This window comes from Myotis lucifugus, unplaced genomic scaffold (assembly GCF_000147115.1).
Source record: "Myotis lucifugus unplaced genomic scaffold, Myoluc2.0 scaffold_17, whole genome shotgun sequence".
Taxonomy (NCBI): domain Eukaryota; kingdom Metazoa; phylum Chordata; class Mammalia; order Chiroptera; family Vespertilionidae; genus Myotis; species Myotis lucifugus.
Genome location: NW_005871065.1, coordinates 860,887 through 878,433, shown reverse-complemented (window position 1 = coordinate 878,433; position 17,547 = coordinate 860,887). Strand labels below are relative to the sequence as shown.

At 35.8% G+C, this 17,547-nt stretch overlaps 1 protein-coding gene across 4 annotated transcripts in view; it reads left to right on the top strand.

Annotated features, from left to right (window-relative positions):
- Window positions 1-15,558, top strand: part of NUDCD1 (NudC domain containing 1) — a 59,492-nt gene extending 43,934 nt beyond the window's left edge. For all 4 annotated transcript variants that reach the window (XM_023750904.1, XM_023750907.1, XM_023750905.1 and 1 more), the window contains 2 exons: window positions 13,070-13,229; window positions 15,151-15,558. In XM_023750904.1, coding sequence (XP_023606672.1) covers window positions 13,070-13,229; window positions 15,151-15,443 — 453 coding nt within the window. In that variant the 3' untranslated portion in view covers window positions 15,444-15,558. The remainder of the gene's footprint in view (window positions 1-13,069; window positions 13,230-15,150) is intronic.
- Window positions 15,559-17,547: the final 1,989 nt, after the last annotated feature.

Here is a 17,547-nt window from a genome sequence, read left to right as displayed (position 1 = left end):
ACTGGCTGTGTTATAAATATCATCTCTCCATAAAGTGTCAACTTTTTATCGTATCACCCACAATTTAAAAATGTATTGTTTTGGTACTATTGCATATTTAATATCTTTCAGTTGGCTTTGTGTATGCAGGTTTTTACATAGTTATCCCTAAAGTGTATAATAATTTCATGACTTTTTTCAGTCAGCATTAGGACATAGCATTTCTTTTTGTGCTCATGTTATTTCAATCTCTAGTTTAATGGTTGGATTATACTGTACTGTTATTGTTGGTGTTCATGTGTGTGTATATAGTGGTCATTCTACAAATAATAGTATACATCTTTAATAATTTTTTTTGAATTGCATTATTATTGATGCTGTTTTTGCAAATCCCCTTTTACATGAAGCTTTTTCTATATTCAGGGTTATTTATCTCATAAAGAGTTAAGTCAAATTAAGGAATCATTGACTAAGTCATGACAAGTTGATTTCCACTTTATATTCTCATTAATAGTGTTTATAGTTATTGCCTATTTTACTACATTTTTACCTTCTCCTTCAGTTTTTTTGTTGAATCTCTAGTTGGTTTTCAAAATATAGAATATTGTTAGTGGGGTTTTTTTTTTTAACTTTTGACTATTTCTTCTTTTGTGAAGAATTTTATTTATTTGTTTTAGTATTTCTTATTGATTTGTGTGACCTGTTATAAACTTAAGAAACTCTTCTATATCAAGTGATTTAACATTTTCTTGGGGGTCTTTTCCCCTTCGTTTTAGAATTTTTATTTGACTCCTTTTGGGATTTTCCCCTCCTCTCTTTCTGATATGCCATAAATATGTAAGCGGGTTAATTTTTCTTTAAAATTACGTTCTGTTCAAAAGCTTTGAGAGGTGTGCATCTAGGTACTGAAGAATGCTGTCTGGACTGGCTTGTTGTAATTCCTGTATTACAGGGTGTGGTGCTCAGCTTTGTAGATGTAGGTTTTTAAAAAATTTTAGAACTTTATGAGATATATTTGCTTAGGGGAATCATTAACCATTAGTTAATACTATATAACTATGGCCATGTTTCATGGAGTTGTTCATGTGAGAATGCCTTCATAGAAAATCAGTGGCTAATTTTGAACTTTACATGTTGAAATTAGTTTAGTCTTACTACTAAACCAAAGAGTTGGACTTTGGGAGTCTAAGTCCAAGCAAAACCAATAGAAAAGAGAACAGTTTGGTCTTTTGTTCTTAGACCTCTCAGTCTTTGATGTAGGTCAAGAAAAGTCTTAAAAGTTTCTGCCAACTTTGGCCTACTGTGTTTCTTTGTCTTGTAGAGGTTGAGGGGAAAGTGAATTTTAGCAAAAATTTAGGGGGGAAGGTCAATAGTGTCATGGGAACTTGATTCACTCACTAACCTTTCCTAGTGTTTTTTGGATACTTTATACTTAACTTTCTTTAATGGCTGGTCTTTACAGTACTCAAATAACTTATAAAAATGAGTACTTTTTGATTATACACCTACTTAGACAAATGAGGTAGAATGGCAGAAGACCAGTGACTAGGCAGAAGTGCAATTGAAGCTGTACCAAAAATTAAATAATTACTCTTACAACTTCTATATCTGTACTTCTCTCTTTCCCACCACTCACGTTTTATTTACATCTTTTGTGGTTATGGTTATTCTTACTACTTTTATTTTTTTAACTTTTATACTAGTTTTATACGTGTTTAACCCACCACCTTTACAGTGTTAGATTCTTTTAAAAGTTATTATGTATTTACCTTTATCGGGGATATTTATACTTAGTGCCCTTTCATTTCAACTTGAAGAAGTCCCTTTAACATTTCTTGTAGGCTGGTCTGGTGGTGATGAACCGTTTAGCGTCTGCTTATCTGGAAAGTGTTTGCATAGGCTCCTAGATATGTATTAAATTAGATGCTTGCATCTCATGCTGGTGTTTTAAGATGAGCAAATAAGCCTTTCACAGAAAGTCTGGGCGCTTTGCAGTCTGCATGGGACTTTGGGGTGAGAGCCCTTTAAGAACCATTTCTCATTTCTTTATAGCTTTGTGGGTCTTGTGGATGCAACCCCATTAGCTTTCAAAGGTAGATGTTTAGGGCCTTGTCTCTCAGATATAGGTTTTAAAAGTTGTCAAGAGACATATGAAAAAATGCTCAACGTTACTAATCATCAGAGAGATGCAAATTAAGATGATAATGAGGTATCACCTCACACCTGCCAGAATGGCTACCTTCAATAAATCAAACAACAAGTGCTGGCCAGGATGTGGAGAAAAAGGAACCCCAGTACACTGCTGGTGGGAATGTAGACTGGTGTAACCACTATGGAAAACAGTGTGGTGTTTCCTCAAAAAGTTAAAACTGCAACTGCTGTTTGACCCAGTGATCCCCCTTTTAGGAATATATCATAAGAATCCCTAAACCAATCAGAAAGTATATATATTCATAGCAGCATTATTTACAATAGCTAAAATCTGGAAACAGCCCAAGTGCCCATCAGTGGATGAGTGGATAAAAAAGCTGTGGCACATTTACACCATGGAATACTGTGCAGCAGTAAAAAGGAAATACATAGAGGGACCTGGAGATTATTATGCTAAATGAAATAAGCCAGTCAGAGAAAGACAAATATCACATGATCTCACTATATGTGGAATCTAATGAACAAAATAAACTGGTGAACTAAATTGACCCAGAAGCATGGAACAGACTGAGTAATTTAAAAAATTATTAAAAAAAGAAAAAGAGGGTACAAGTTGGCTTGTCATGGAGGAAGGAGGCTGTAATATGTTGGCAGGTTCAGTACCACATCCACTTTAGGACTCCTGTAGTACTTTATTGACAGTTGCACTTCTTTCTGCAATGTTTGCTTCAAGTTCTGTTTTCTTGATTTCATTTGTCTTGACTTTGGATAATTCAAAATGATCTGTACGTGGAAAGGTCAATATATGTCCTTATAGTTTTAGGAAATACTGCAACAAAAGGTCAAAACTCTATATTGTAAATGACAGATTTCTCAAAATATAAAATTTCCTGAAAGAAATGTAAATCAGGGTTAGCATTTGAAAAGTAAAGTTCCATAAATATATGCAGCAGCACAATAAAATAGAAATATTAAATATCAGAACTGAAGAAGAAAAGTAATAAGATGTGGTCACTGGGGTGTAAAATTCGAATCAGAATTCAAGTGCATTTGGAGATGAAGTATTTTTGCTTCTGTCTATAGTAGAGCTGTGTTAGATATGTTTTGTAAAGGATTAGCCACTGGCCACATAGTAGCTGCTGAGCACTTGAAATGTGGCTTTTCTGATTTGAGATGTCTTGTAAATAACATATTAATTTTATTTAATTGTTTCTTTTTACTTTTTAATGTGGCCAGTAGAAAACTTAAAATTTATGTATGTGGTGCATTTTATTTCTGTTGGACAACACTGGTCTATAGTGATCAGATTGTAGACTTGAGCAGTCAAAATGTGATAGGATATTTTAAAAATTTAAATTACAGTGAGTTATACAGGAAGCAGAGGTGTTACAAACAGGAAATAATTCTTTTAGGTTAATGTCATTTTGAAAGCTAGTAGAAAAGACTATACTAATTAGTACATAATTGATACACTAACTTTTTCAAAAAGATTAAAGATAGGATCAAAAGTTATAAAGGAAGAAAATACCTAAACCAGTGGTTCTCAAGCTTTTTGGTCTCAGGACCTATTTACATTCTTAAGTTCCTTTGGGTACTTAATCTGTTTATTTGGATTATCTATCAAATTTGACCATATTAGAAATTAAGCTATATAATAATTCCCCTGCTACGGCTGCCTTAACAGAAATTTGTTTTCTTACAGTTCTGGAGGCTAGAAGTCTGAGGTTGGTGTTAGTTTCTTCTGAAGCCACTCTTTTTGACTATAGGTGGCTGTTTTCTCCTCTGTTTTTATGTGGTCTTCCCTCTGCATGTGTTTGTGTCCTAATCCTAATCTCCTTTAGGAGGACATCAGAGATACTGGATTTGGACCCACCCTTTTGACCTCGTGTTAACTTCTATCTCCTAATTCTGTTGCATTCTGTGTACTAGGGGTTAGGACTTCAGCATGTGAATTGTGAGGGAATACAGCTCAGCCTATAACAATATCCTTCATTTAGATTTTAGCAAATGTTAACATTTTGCCACATTTATTTTTTTCTCTGCTTTCCCGCTTCTTCTTTTTGCTGAAACATTTTAGGAATGAGTTGCACATGCCATGTCCCTTTACTCCCCTTTTTAAATATTAATTCAGGAAATTTAACTTTGATACAATACATTGTCATATGGAGTCCATTTTCAAATTTTACCAATTGATCAAATAATGTACTTTTAACAGTTTTTCCCCCTGATTTGGGATTCATTCCCATGTCACATGTTACGTTTAGTTGTGATATTGCTTTACTCTCCTTTAATTTGGAACATCCAGTCACCCAGTATTTATCTTCTCCTTTGAATTGATAGTTTGTGTGAAGTTAAAGTAATCCTTTTAAAGCAGGGGAGGGGAACCTTTTTTTCTGCTAAGGGCCATTGGATATTTATAACATCATTCACGGGCCATACAGAATTATCAACTTAAAAATTAGCCTACTGTATTTGGTCATTTAATTACCTCATCCCTAATGCCTTGGCAGGGCCAGACCAAATGATTTCTCGGGCCTTATTATATGGCCCATGGGCTGGATGTTCCCCCACACCTGTTTTAAGGGTTTTAGTAGATTTTGTCATTTCTCTATTCCTTTGCTTTCTCTAGTGGCTTTCTGTCATATTTAGAATAATGTCTAGGATCTTTACCATAGCCTTCTTGCCCCTTTCAAATTTTCTGTGGCTCACTGTATACATTTTACACTGAAACACAATAAACACACACAAATTTGAAACAAAAATTTCACAAAACAGTACTATCCTTATTGTATAGGACAGACTCTAATACTCCATTCCATACTATTTTTCTTTTAATCCTCACCCAAGGATGTGTTTTCATTAATTTTAGAGAGAGAAGAAGGGAGAGAGAAAGAAACATCAATCAGTTGCCTCCCGTACATGCGCAACCGGGAATTGAACCCGTAACCTTTTGGTGTACAGGATGAAGCTTTAACCAATTGAACCACCTGGCCAGGGCCATACTATTTCTAATGAAATAGAAAAAGTTCTTCTGATCTAAGTTGATTTTGCTACCATTGCTGAGACCCAGCTAGATTCTTTCAGAACTGAATTGTAGGACATCCAGCTGGTGTCAGAGAATAGCTTGATATGTGGAAAACCCACACATCGGATGTCAGAAGTGTTTGAGTGTGGTAATATTGTGATAATATTGTGAAAGTAAGGGAGAAACACAGGGAGTGTTTTTACTTACAGAGTAGTAGGTACAGATCAACTCAATATTTCATGCACAATAAGAAGAGAGTAAATTTTAGCAATTTATTTTCTGTTCAGAATAGGAATTTGGAATTAAATTTATTTCATGTCATTTATTTCTCAATCTGGCCTAACAAATACTTTGTTTCTGAATAGATAAAACCTTTCTCTTAATACTACCTTTTAATTTAATTTGTTAATAGCAGTGATTAAGGGTTGTTCAAATGTCTTCACTTTGATATTTAATCTTTAGAAGTCTTATTAAATTGCTAAGTGTTCTACAAAGAAAAGAAAAAGATAATCAATTTACTATTTGAAATTCATGTTTCTGGTTTTTCTCTAGAGAATGTTTTATTCTATTGTAGTCTTCATTGGTACTTCAAAAGTAAATATAACCTTTTCTGTAATAACCATGAGAACAGAAGAAATGTGGAGTTATATTTTATTAGCTAATGGGTTATGGATTGAAGAGGTTTTTTCCTAAGGCAGTTAGACATTTACATTTGGCATTAACAAAGAATGAGTTTTCTGAATAAGTAAATTGTCTAAATTAATTCTTTTAATTGCTAAAACTACATTTAAAGCCTTTTGATTCCATGGAATCTTACTAAAATTTATTATTTGCCTAACATCTTATGTAGAGCATTATGAAGAGAAAGTCATATTTCTTTGGTGGTTGAGTATCATCAGTGTGACATTCTGTCTAGGAGGTAGAAAGCTAGAAAGACATCACTCTCAGTGTAACAATAAAAGACTGGATAATCTGTAGAATCATTACTTTTTAAAAATTCATCTGAGAACTTGAAGTTACAGGTCAACAAAGTAGCCTGAAATCTAAGGAAAAACAGGTGTCACCAAGAAGATATGGGATAGGAGAGCAGACCCATTTGAGCATAGGAAGAAGAAAGAACTGCCATAGAAGTCGTCAACTAACAAACTGCTAAAGGCCTACTGTGGGCTAGCAAGAAAGTATAGAACCTTTGGGATTCACATATCCTCTCCGTGGACCTTGACCAGGGCCTAACAAGAGAGCTTGCAAACGGGAGGAGGCAAGAGAAAAGCTGTTTTGGTGGTGTGGGGTAGGGGGAGGTAAGTTACTAATTCTATGGGGAAAGTGTGAGGTCCTGCCTGCACTATTTTCCCTAAGTAACAAAAACCTTATGCTGCTGAGTGAAGAACACTAAATTGTAGCCCACCAGGGGCTCAAAAGAAGACCCAGTGCAGCTGGGGGAAATAATTTTTAAAGTACCCCCTCTAGCCTGGGCCTGACAGCTCAGTTGGTTAGAGCGTCAACCCAATATACCAAGGTTGTGAGTTCGATTTCCAGTCAGGACACATATAAGAATCAACCAATGAATGTATAAGTAAGTGGAATAACAAAAATTGATGTTTCTCTCTCTGTCTCAAATCAATAAATAGGACTTAAAACACATACACAAAATTAAAAACAAAAAAACACCATCTCTATGGGGGGAAAGCCAGGAACCCATCGTAGGCCCAGACTACTAGAAGTTTCCTGCCACTAGAGGAGGGTAACACTTCAAAGGCCCAAACCCAAGAACACAAGGTCCAAGACTGAGGCTGAGCCTAGTAGAGAACCCTTTTCCTACACCCTCCACCCCATCACACTCAGAAGGACCAAGTGGTAGGCAACAGCAGTATACTGGCTAGGGAAGGAGCAGGAGCGCCGACTCCCTGAGCTACAGATGCAGAGTGAAGGGCTAAAGCTGGGGGTAGAATAGTACAGTTGAGGAAAATCTTCTAGCAAGTCCTCACCAGAGCACAAGGTAACACTAGAGCAGCGGTTCTCAACCTGTGGGTCGCGACCCCTTTGGGGGTCGAATGACCCTTTCACAGGGGTCGCCTAAGACTATCGGAAAATACATATAATTACATATTGTTTTTGTGATTAATCACTATGCTTTAATTATGTTCAATTTGTAACAATGAAATTGGGGGTCACCACAACATGAGGAACCTGTATTAAAGGGTCGCGGCATTAGGAAGGTTGAGAACCACTGCACTAGAGGGATTTCAAGCCAGTGATGCATTGAAGGTAACTATAGCAACAATAAAACTGAAGCTGTCAAGAAACAAGGTAAATAATGTAACCAGACTCAGATGACCCATATTTTGAAACTATCAGACAAAGAATTTAAAATAACTGGTTAATATGTTAATGGGAAACATGGATAATATACATGAATAAATGCAGAATTTTAGCAGAGAAAACCTGTAAGAGTCTAATGAAAATGTTAGAATTAAAAACAAAACACAGGAACAAAAGAAGAGAATGTTTTCAACAAAATCATTAGTATACTCAATACATCTGTAGACAAGAAATTAGTTACCTTGAGGATAGGTTAGTAAAAATTAGCAGGACCAAAAGCAAAGTATAGAGGGGGTGGAAATTAAGAACAAAAACAATGAGAGCATCTAAGAGCTGTGAAGCAATGCCAAATAGTCTAACATACACCTAAGTGGATCCCAGAAGGGAGGTGGAACATTCACCAAATTAGAACATATTCTGGGCCAAAAAGTAACCTCAAGACATTTAAAAGAATAAAATAAACAGAATGTTCTCTGAACATAACAGAATTAAATTAGAAATTCATAACAGAAAAACATAGAAAGTATTTGGAAATTAAACAGCACATTTCTGAATAATCCATGAGTCATAGAGGAACTAACAAGGGAAGTTAGGAAGTATTTTGATTGAATGAAAATGAAACCTGGGGCATTGTGGAATGTAGCTACAGCAGTGCTTGGAGGAAAATTTATAGCATATGTTATATAGAAAAGAAAAACCCATTTCAGTTTAACAATTTAAGCTTCCACCTTGAACTGGGAAAAGAATAGCAAACCAAATATATAGCAAGCAGAGGAACGAAACTGTAAAGAGCAGAAATCCATGAAATTGAAAACCAGAAATAAGAAAACCAATTAAACCAAAAGCTGGTCCTTCGAAAACATCAAGATTGATAAGTCTCTAGCCAGAATAATCAAGGAAAAAGAAGACACAAATTACCAATATCAGGAATACAAACAGGCATATCAGTATGGGTCTAAAAGACGCTAAAGCAATATTGAGAACAACTATTTTTTATAGATTTGACAATTTAAGTGAAAACACAAATTCTTTGGAAGACAAGCATTACCATAGTTCGCTCAAGAAGAAATGGGTAACCTTAATAGTTCCATATTTGTTATGAGATTGAATTTATTGCTAACCTTCTGACAAAGAAGCCTCCAGACCTAGGTTGCTTCACTGGTACGTGCTACCAAATGAAGAAACAATACCAATTCTATATGGACTGTTCCCGAACATAAAGAGAAAGGAACACCTCCCACTTATTTTATGAGGCCAGCATTACCATAGTGGCAAAGACATGACAAGAAAAGAAAACGGGGGAAAAACAGAAAAGAAACCACTCTCCCTCATGAATATAGACACAGAAGTCCTCAGTAAAACATTTGTAAATCTAATGAAGTAAGTAAAAAGGAGAATACATCATGACCAAGTAGAATTGATCCTAGGATTCAGGATTGGTTCAATATTCCAATATTCACATAATACAGCATATCAACAGACTAAAGAAAGAATGATATTTGACCATCCTACTAGATAATTTGACAAAATTTAGCATTTATTTATGATAAAAGTGCTCAGCAAACCAGGAATTGAAGGTTAACTGCCTCCTCAAAAAACCTAGAGTTATTAACTTCATACTTCCTGGGAAAAGACCAAATGCTTCCCCTAAGATTGGTAATAGGCAAGGGTGTTTTCCTATTACCCCTCAGCATCATGCTGAAAATCCTAGCTAGTTCAAGAAAAAGTAGTAAATAATTACCAAGAGACTCCATTGCTACCATGAGAAAAATGAAACCACTTTTTAGGTGTTATCTTAAAAGCAGTATCTACACACAATTCTTTTATCTGCTCTTAGCTTGCAACCTTTGAATGGAATTATGAGTTTATTTTTCTATCGTGGCTGCTGACCAATCTAAGCAGTAGCAAACATCTTGCAGTGGCATGGTGTTTTTTAATTAGCTGTGGAATGCTTGGTTTTAAAATGAAGAATAGGAAGGCTAGAACTTGGTAAAATAAATGCCACACAGTCTCTTACTACATAAAGAAAGAAAAAAGAATTGCAAATCATCTAGCTCATTTAAAGGGAATGTTTTGTCTCACAGTAATTTATTACCATCAGACTAGTTTATTATAATTTGTTTTGTAAACTTCCAGAAACTTGTCTTTGAATATATTAAAAGCATCCAAATCTTGTTTGAAGAATAACTTGTTCACTTTTTGAGGGGCAGATCCACAAACTATTTACTGAAAGATATGTATTATAGGAAAAGTATAAAATTGAAAGTGATGGGCATACAGTTGAAACTACTGAAAAAGTAGAATTTGACAATAAAATAACAAGCAAAATAATGAAATTCATATTTCTTGTTTTTTTGTTTTTGTTTTTAATTTTTATTGATTTCCGAGAGGAAGGGAGAGGGAGAGATCAAAACATCAATGATGAGAATCATTGATCGGCTGCCTCCTGCACACCCCCTACTGGGGATCGAGCCCGCAACCCAGGCATGTGCCCCAACCGGAATTGAACCCAGGACCCTCCAGTCCGCAGACCGACGCTCTATCCGCTGAGCCAAACCAGCTAGGACTGTGTTTCTTGTTTTTGAAGTAATGTAAGAGTTTAGAAATTTGTGTGTAAATTAAATATACTGGGATTAGGATAGAGTAAGGGTATGTTATTGCTTTTTATAGCTATTCTCACATTTTCTAAGTGCTGTATGAACTACATGAAGATCACAACAAATTGGTATGTTTTTCCCACTAGTGCTTATCTTATTTGTTTGATTTGGAATGCCAGTAATATTCAAGGCAGAATGGACAGAGGAGTCTAGAATGGTAATAATGAACATTTGCATTTATTAAGGTCTATCTAAGTGCTAGGCACTGTTCAAGTGCTTGAAATATATTGTTTACTCAGCAAAGTAACTGTGAAATAAGTGCTATTATTACCATTGTATTTACCGGAGAATAAAATGAGGCTAAGTCAAGCATGTCAAACTGCTGCGAGTTTGACATGCTTGGGCTAAGTATTGTACCCAAAGTCATGGTCCTCACTCTCAAAGACCTGTAAGGCGAACAGGAGATAGATTCTATAAGAGAGGTATAAATGAGCTATTAGGATACATCATTTCTTTTTATTAACATTGGAGAAAACTGCTTAGAGGAGAAAATGCCATTAGAGTATGGCATAAAGTATATAATGGGTGGAGGATGTGAAGCAAGCAGAAAAGGCACAGCAGGTAAAGAAGTGGGAAAGTTGGGGGTGCAGTTTTGTAGATTGTGATCCAGTTTTGCTAAGTGTTAAGTTTCGAGGAGAGTAATAGGAGCCAATATTGGAAAGGTAAGTTGTGGTCACTTTTGAGCTTTCAAAAATGCCATTTAAGTCAGTTTGGACATTTTTGTTTAAGCATTGGAAAACTTACTAAAAAAGTAAGATTTTCTGAGGCGAGAGCTAAAAGGCACAGAGAACTATGTACTTAGTTGAGTGTGGAAGCTACTGACCCTAATCACCTTCCAGTGTGTATTTCTCTAGTAACGTAAGATTTTTTGCTTTACAAAAATCCTTAGCCAATTATTCTAACTGTAAGATAGGATAAAATATTCCTAACTCTAAGGTTAGATTAGCTTTGCTGGAAGTATTTTTAAATGACTTTCTACATAAAATATTCAAAAAATATTTATCTAGAATATGGAGACAAGAAGACAAAATTCTGGTTCTTAAGATAGTCTTGTGAAATAGGTGGTGTATTTGTTTCTTATTGCTGTTGTAACAAGTTATGCTGTAACAAAAATGCCAATTTATTCTCTTAAGTTCTGGAGGTCAGAAGTCCCTAAAATTGGTCTTTGGGGCTGCATTCCTTCTGGAGACTCAAAGGAGAGAATCCATTTTCTTGCCCTTCCCAACTTCTAGAGGTTGCTTGCATTCCTTAGCTGGTGGCCTAAGCTTCCAATTTCAAAGCCAGCAGTGTAGCATCTTCCAATCTGTCTGTTACTCTTCTGCTTCTGCTGTCATATAGCCTTCTGTGTCTGTGACTCCCCCCCCCACCCCCATTTCCCTCTCATAGGAATCCTTATTAGTACATTGGGCCCTCCCATATAATCCAAGATTATCTTTCCAGTTCAAGATCATTAACTTATCATATCTACAAAGTCCCCTTTGCCATGTAAAGTAACATTCAGAGGTTCCAGGGGATTAAAATGTAGGCATGTTGGGGGGACATTATTTAGCCTACCACAGGTATTATACATGTATATTAATAATCTAACATAGTAGGATAAGTAATTTGTCAGGAATAATATCCATAATGTTGGGGGTTCTCAGGGTTTAAGCAGCTTATGGTTTCATGGTTGAACTGAATCTTGGATAATAAGTAGGAATCTATCAGGAGATTGGGCTTAAACTGGCAGTCGGACTTCTCTCTCACAATCTGGGATCGCTGTCTCCTAACTGCTCACCTGCCTGCCTGCCTGACCACCCCTAACTGCTCCCCCTGCCAGCCTGATCACCCCTACCACCTCTGCCTGCTGGCCTGATTGCCCCTAACTGCCCCGCCCACCGCCGGCCTGGTCGCCCCCAACTCCCCCCACCTCCTGGCCCCGCCAGCCTGGTCACCCCCAACTGCCCCCTTGCCAGCCTGGTTGCCCCATTCAGCCTGCTTGTTCAGTTGTTTGGTCATCCCTCACTCACACCCCTTCCGGCCTTTTCACCCCATGCAGCCTGCTGTTCAGTCGTCCGTCTGGTTGTTTTGGTCGTGACGGCCCCTGGCTTTTTATATATTAGGACAGTACACCAAAGTACATAATTTGTGAACAGAAAGATCTGAATTTGAATCTCAGCATTATGATTATTCTATGTAGCCTAGAACAAGTTACTCAAGCTCTCCGAGTATGTTCTTTCATCTATTAAATGAAGATAATAACAGCCTCGTGGATTCTTGAGATTAATATTTATAACATGTCTGATATATAGGATGTGCTCGTGAATCCTAGTAGCTATCATTGTTCTTGGTAATTATTACAAGTTAGCATTTGTAAACTTTGTATTTGTATACTGTGGTTTAAGAAAGTATTCTGCTTATAAATTGGTATTTTATATCATGCTTTAAACTAGTTATTAACAGTTAAGAGGTACTTTAGTGTAGTAGTTAAGACTCTGGCCTGGCTGGTATGGGTCAGTAGTTGATCATCGACCCACAAACCAAGAGGTCACTGGTTCGATTCCTGGTCAGGGCACTTGCCCAGGTTGTGGGCTTGATCGTCAGTATGGGGCATCAGTGTTTTTCTCTCATCAATGTTTCTATCCCTTTTCCTTTCTCTCCCTAAAATAAGTAAAAACATTAAAAAAACAAAACAAAACATAGACGCTGGGTTCAAATCTCAGCTCCAGGACTTATTACCAGGCTGTTCTTGGGCGAGTTACTTAAGTGCCCAGTTACAGCACTTTTCTCAGCTTTAAAATGTAGGTAGCAATACCATATTCTCCCAGGGCATTATGAAGAGTTTACCAGGTCAAGTATATAAAAAGTTTAGAATAGTTGCTGACATAAAGTGTTTTTGTCATCATTATTTTTAATAATTTGTTGAGTAAAATATTATTTTTGTCACTTTTTATTTTAGGTGAATCTTGGAAGCAACCAGTACCTCTTCTCTGTCATAGTGGATCCTAAGGAAATGCCCTGCTTCTGTTTGCGCCATGACGTGGATGCCCTGCTCTGGCAGCCACACTCCAGCAAACAAGACGAGATGTGGGAGCACATCGCCACTTTCAATGCTTTAGGTACACAGCAATCCCTTTTTCCTTTAAAAAATTTGAGCTGTCCTAATTACATTGGGATTGATTTCTGCTATAATTTGGTTGCTTGTACTCTAGTTGATGAATGTCAGTGCTTTTGGAACAGTAGGACTAAGCTGTTTTATGCTTGTACAGAAGATCAATGCAGAATAGAAATCAAAGTGGTTAACTAAACACTTGAAATATTGCAATCAATCATTTGTTTATTCCAATTAAGTTATACGGTATTAGAATATGAACAAGGAGTTTGACAGTACCTTACTCAAGCATGTCAAACTCGTGGCTGGCGGGCTGCATGCCTCGTTTAAATAAACGAGGCTTATATGGATCTTGTATTCACATTTCCTCAGAGTAATCTTCAAAAACATAGAATGCACATTAGGAGGCATCTTTCATGGGACGAAAGTGCAAAGAGCCATTCTAAATGAAAACATTTAGGGAAAATGGTGGTAAACAGAAATAAAATGTATTCTATAAGATAAAGGGGAATATACCAGTTTTTTTAAAACTAGGGCTGGAAAAAATTTTTAACTACTAGTACATAATTGTAGACTTATGCAAGAATTGATTTTATATCAAAATCATTAGTATTGTATGGGAGACATTTTTTACATGAATTAACCACAATAACTGCTTTATTGAAAGGTTATTTTAAACTGGCAACAGGAAGTAAAATTATGCATTTTGATTGCTATATGTGCAAATCTCCTATTGGGGAGATTTGTTAGTTATTCTTCGAGGTAATAATATAGCTGTTAAACTGGTTAATTCAGACTTCAAATGGATTTTTATGACCTGAAATAAAGTTTAAGTAATTTAGCTGCATATTTCTAGCCTTTCCACTATAATTCCTATTTTTTCTTTTTCTATCCTCTTTTTTAGTCAGAGGAAACGCTTACCATAGTTTCCATTAGCTCAGATCCTCCATTTGTAATCCCCAGATTCCCTAGTATAGAAGAAATGTGTTATGATTGAGTTTAAGGTAAATCAACATTAGAGATATTATATACATTATTAATTTTGTCAGGGTTAGCCCGGAAAACTAATTCTAAGCTACTCAAATAGGAACCTACATCCTGTTTTTCCTTATCACAGGATGTAGATAATAAGAAAAAAACAGTGTTCATCTGCCTGTGCTCAGTGGTTCCTTTGCTCATTCATTGTTTGATGAACTTAATTCACTTTAGTGTTACATTTTTTATCTCATGTTATAGCTGAAAATCCTAATTTATATATAAGCTTTTTAAATCTGTAAAGTTAATTGTTAAAAAGATTAATACTGTTGTTTTTTTCAAAGTTTAATTAAGGGATGTCCTAATGAAGTTTTATAAATTAGATACTTGAATGTTCTTTCAAGTTTGAAGTGGTCTCAAGGTTCTACTTCTGGGAGCTGAATTACAACAAAATTCTGTTCTAGTGTTGGTATGTAAAAATACTAGCACAGAAATAGAGAGAACATATTGTGCATATTAGTACCTTCAGGAATGAGGCCTGTGTTATGAACAACTCCTGAAATACCTTTACAATGGTAGCCTATTTATTTGTTAAGAAAAAGGAAAAGATGGTGTCATGACCCATTTGTGATTGATGAACTCAATTATCTAATTGGCATTTAAAGATATTTTGGTATGTTTTTAGCATTTAGTGTTTTAATTATTCATGGAAGTCATATGGTGCTATGTGGTTCCTTTCTTGAAGAGTTGAAACCCTGTCTATTTTGTCCCTTAGGTATTAAAGCTGTATTTTTTGCACCAGGTGGGAGAGATTGATTGTGGCTAATTAATAGTTCATTGTTGAGTATTTATGGTAAATCTTTAATTTAGGCATTTTAATTAATAATGAATCACAGCTTTTCTCCTTCTGTTTAATATATAGTTTTTCTTTTGTTTGTCTCATTTGTTGGCAGGCTATGTCCAAGCATCAAAGAGAGACAAAAAATTTTTTGCCTGTGCTCCAAATTACTCCTATGCAGCCCTTTGTGAGTGCCTGCGTCGAGTGTTCATCTATCGTCAGCCCACTCCCATGTCCACTGTACTTTACAACAGAAAGGAAGGCAGGCAAGTAGGGCAGGTTGCTAAGCAGCAAGTAGCAAGCCTGGAAACCAATGATCCTATAGTAGGCTTTCAAGCAACAAATGAGAGATTATTTGTTCTGACTACCAGAAACCTCTTTTTAATAAAGGTGAAAACAGAGAACTAGTTACTACAACATGTTGGCTCCTCTGTGCTGGGGAGTAGGTGTCAGTGGTAGCTGGAAGGCTGGGCAGTCATGCTGTAACCTGTTAAGTTTTCATGTGTTAAAGAAAATGGTCTTGTATGAATTTTTATTTTTTAAAGGATATTGGAAATATATTCAAGAGATTATGATTCTATAAAAGCTGAAAATTTAGAGAAAATTGGCTTCTGTAAAAAAAGTAGATACCATTAGCAGTGTAATTATTTTTTAAAAGCAGAGGCTAGAATCTTTTATATGAAAAAATGTACAATTCATTGTTTAAAAATAAAAATATTTATCATGTACTCTTTGTTCATTGACATCATTTCTACATTCTGTACCTATAGAATGTACAGGATAATAGTTAAAATGTTGATGCTTGTAAATTAAATGAACTGAATAGCTGAGGTAGAAGGGGAACTATAACAGACGTCTAAGCAGATCTAATATTCTTAAAGTTTGCTGAGAGACCTTAAGTGTGTTTTAAGTCACTAAATTTGTGGTAATTTGTTAGAGCAACCAGAGGAAACAAACAGTCTTATCCCCAAATTAACTCGAAATGGGTCATAGATCTAAATGTAAAGCCTGAAACTGTGAAACTTCTAAAAGATAACAAAAGCAAATCTTTGTAACCCTGGGCCAGACAAAGGTTTCCTGCATGAGACCAAAAGTGAGATCCATGAATGAGAAAATTGAAAAACTGAACTTCATCCAAAGTAAGAAATTATGTTCTTAGAAAGACAGTTTAGGAGAATGAAAGACAAGCCACAGACTAGAAGAAACTTGCAAGTGTGTATCTGATAAGGGATTAATAACCACAATATATAAAGAATCCTCAAAACTTAGTAAGAAAATAATCAAATGAATATTTTTTTAATGGGCCAAATTATTAAAGAAACATCATCTCAGATAAGATATATGAATGGTAAGTAAGCACATGAAAAGTTGCTCAACATCATTAGTCATTAGGAAGTTGCAAAATGAAAGCACAATGAGATACTACCACATAGCTACTGAAATGCCTCAAGTTTAAGATGGTTCATGCCAGGTGTTGAGAAGGATATGGGGCAATTGGAATGCTCACACATTGCTCATGGGAATGTAACATTGAACCACTTTGGAAAGCAGTTTGATAGTTTCCTAAAATGTTAAACAGACATCTACCATATGTGCCAGCCATTCCACTTTTCCAGTCTCTTACCCAAGAGAAATGAAAGTACATGTTCATATATAGCAGCATTATTTGTAATAGCCTCGCCTGAGAGCAAGAATCAGCAGTTGGTGAATGGACAAATATATTGTGATATATCCATGCAATGGACTGTTTCCTGACAGTAAAAAGTAATAAAGTATTGATACCACCAACATGGATGAATGACAAAATAATTATGCTGAGTGTTTAAACTGTATGATTTAAACAAAGCACATACTGTATGATTCAATTCATATGAAATTCTAGAAAGTACCAACAACTTTATACTGATAGTAACATCAGTGGTTGCATGAAAGTGGGGGGTCAAAGGAAGCATTTTGGGGTAAAGCATATGTTCATTATCTTAATTGTGGTGATGGTTTCAGGAGTGTGATCATAAGTCAAGCTTTATTAGTACACTTTAAACGTAGTTCATTTTATGTTAATGACTCCTTGATAATGATCTTAAATTTTTTTTTTGAATTTGATCCATTTTTTCTATTGGTGCAAACACATGTTTTTCTTGTTTTGAAATAGCATTTTAGGATACATTTTCTATATTTTGGAAATACGCATCTATTCCTCTCTTTTTTTAGCAGCTATACCATGATTTCTTTCAAGACCATATGTTTCTAGGTTGCTGGCTCCATCCTTGGCACTATCATGTCAAGTTAAGCCCATCAGTACTTTGCATTTCCCTGGTCAGGGAGACTGGTTCAGAGATGGGCTCTTGACCCATTTAGAACCAGTGATTCACAATGAGCATTTGCTGTCATTTCTGAGACAAAGACTTACAGTAAGGTGAGGACCTCTCAAAATATGGAACCAACAGGGATGGAGCTAAGAGGCTGTGAGAGAGAACGTGACCTTGATTACATCATCTAGTCCTACCTGGAA